General features: G+C 56.4%; 1 protein-coding gene across 1 annotated transcript in view; it reads right to left on the bottom strand.

Moving 5' to 3' along the window:
* Positions 1-1644: 1644 nt before the first annotated feature.
* LOC109289575 (cytochrome c oxidase assembly factor 3 homolog, mitochondrial) overlaps positions 1645-1825 on the bottom strand; it is a 3641-nt gene continuing 3460 nt past the window's right edge. Inside the window, exon 2 of the mRNA XM_019505673.1 lies at positions 1645-1762. Coding sequence (XP_019361218.1) covers positions 1668-1762 — 95 coding nt within the window. The 3' untranslated portion in view covers positions 1645-1667. The remainder of the gene's footprint in view (positions 1763-1825) is intronic.

Genomic DNA, 1825 nt, shown 5'->3' with positions numbered 1-1825 from the left:
TGCCTCCTTGTGGTGATCACTGCAAAGAGGTCAGCTCCCTCTAGCCTTTCCCACTGCATTTCATTCCCCCACACCTCCCCTCCTTTCAGTTGCAGCAAATGTAACAGTCTCTGAGGGACTCCCCAGGCACACTCTGCCCCAGGCCATGTTTGCTGAAGGCAGGGCTGGGGCTATGGAAATGTGTGCGTCAACATCCCTCCCCTTCATGGCAGGTCTTGCCTCTGCTTTGCTCCCAGCCTCCAGAGTCCACAGGTTGTGTGTGGATGGATGCTTTTGTCTCCTTGGGGGCCCTTGACCCAGAGCTATAAGCCAGCAGAAAAAGCCCAAGTGCACTTATGCCTCTGTGTGTTCTAGTATCAGGCAAGCCCTCTGCCTTGCACCATGCGCTGCCTGACACTCTGCCCTATGCTGAAGACAATGTCTGCTGTTCCAGAGCCAGGTGTAGCTAGCCCTAGGCTACCATGCAGCTTGCCACCTGTTCCAGCTGAGCTGTGAGAGATGCTGCTGCCATGTGAAGTTCTGCCTCTGCCCTGGTAGAAAACAGAACAGGCTAACAATGTAAAAACCTCCTTGTACAGGGGTTGTGAATAAAGTAGAGTGAACAAAGGGGAAGCAGTCTTTTATTGCTTTGAGACCGCACAACTCCAGCAGCAGAGCAAGAGTGGCCACAAGGGCATCCTAAAGCAAACAATCTTTCCTTCTGTAAAAATGCATTCCAGTGCCTTCCCCCTTTCCTGCCAAAGATGGATGAAAAACAAATCTTAGCTTGTGTTGCCTGGTTTGTGCATAGGCTGGAGGACAGAGAAGGAGTAGGACAAGGACAGCCCTGTGCCACTAACTAGTATGCACATGTCCAGCCAGGCCTTGGTGCGCATGTTGGATTTAGTAAGATAATAAAAATGAATGATTGAAATGGGAAATTTCCCTCCCTAACAACCTAAACCTCTTAGGGAAGTAGGTTGCTGAAAATGTCCCCACAGATGCTGCTCCCGTACCTGAGCTGCACGCCTGCCAGCAGCTGCTTTAATGAACTACAATAACCTGCAATCCCTTCACAGAAGCATTTATTACAGATACAGAAGGCAGTGGTATGTGCCAGCACCTGGCTTAGCTCTCCTCTTGCCAGTATTTCCCCTGTAAAAAGGTCAATGTGGACAAGAGCTTCGCAGCAACCTCCCTGCAGGAAAGAGGTTCTCACACTGGCCTTTCCCCACAGTGCCACAGGGTCACTTCTGCTGGCCAAGCCCCTTCCCCTATACAACTGGATCAGGACTGGGCTGGTCATCCCCACCCCATCCTGGGCTAGGTGAAGCCCCAGCCAAGCCCCTTTCTCTACAAAGCTAGGTTGCCCCCAGTTCCCCTGTGCAGCTGCATGGAGTCCCACTACTGTGCCCACCACTGGCTCTGTGTGGGGACCACCGGGCAGATGTGGCTCACCAAGGGACCAGGAAGGGTGCTGGGGAAAAGGGCTGGTGCCCCAGTCCAACCTGCCCATAGTGACCCTCTCAGAGGCCAGGGTGCACAGCGTTGCCACTGACGGGTGAAGTGGGGCCGCCGCAATGCAGCCAGCGGTCCCGGGAGACTCCGGCGCCGGCCCGCACGGGTCTGGCTGCAAGGGAAGTCCCTGCCTGCTCCTCTCCCTCCGGCTCAGTGCACCGCGGGCCGAGTCAGCTGGTCGCGCTCTTGGCCGCCCCGTCCGTCGCCGCCTCCTCCCGGTCGCCGAAGAACCACTCCTGGGCCAGCGAGTGGAAGACGTAGCCGTCTGCGCGCCCGCTCAGGAAAACACCGGCACCGCCCCTGGCCCGCCCCGGCCCCCACCTGCCCC

The sequence above is a fragment of the Gavialis gangeticus genome, unplaced genomic scaffold (genome assembly GCF_001723915.1).
Source record: "Gavialis gangeticus isolate Ggan-Ray unplaced genomic scaffold, GavGan_comp1, whole genome shotgun sequence".
NCBI lineage: Eukaryota > Metazoa > Chordata > Crocodylia > Gavialidae > Gavialis > Gavialis gangeticus.
This window is presented reverse-complemented; position numbering and strand designations above follow the sequence as displayed.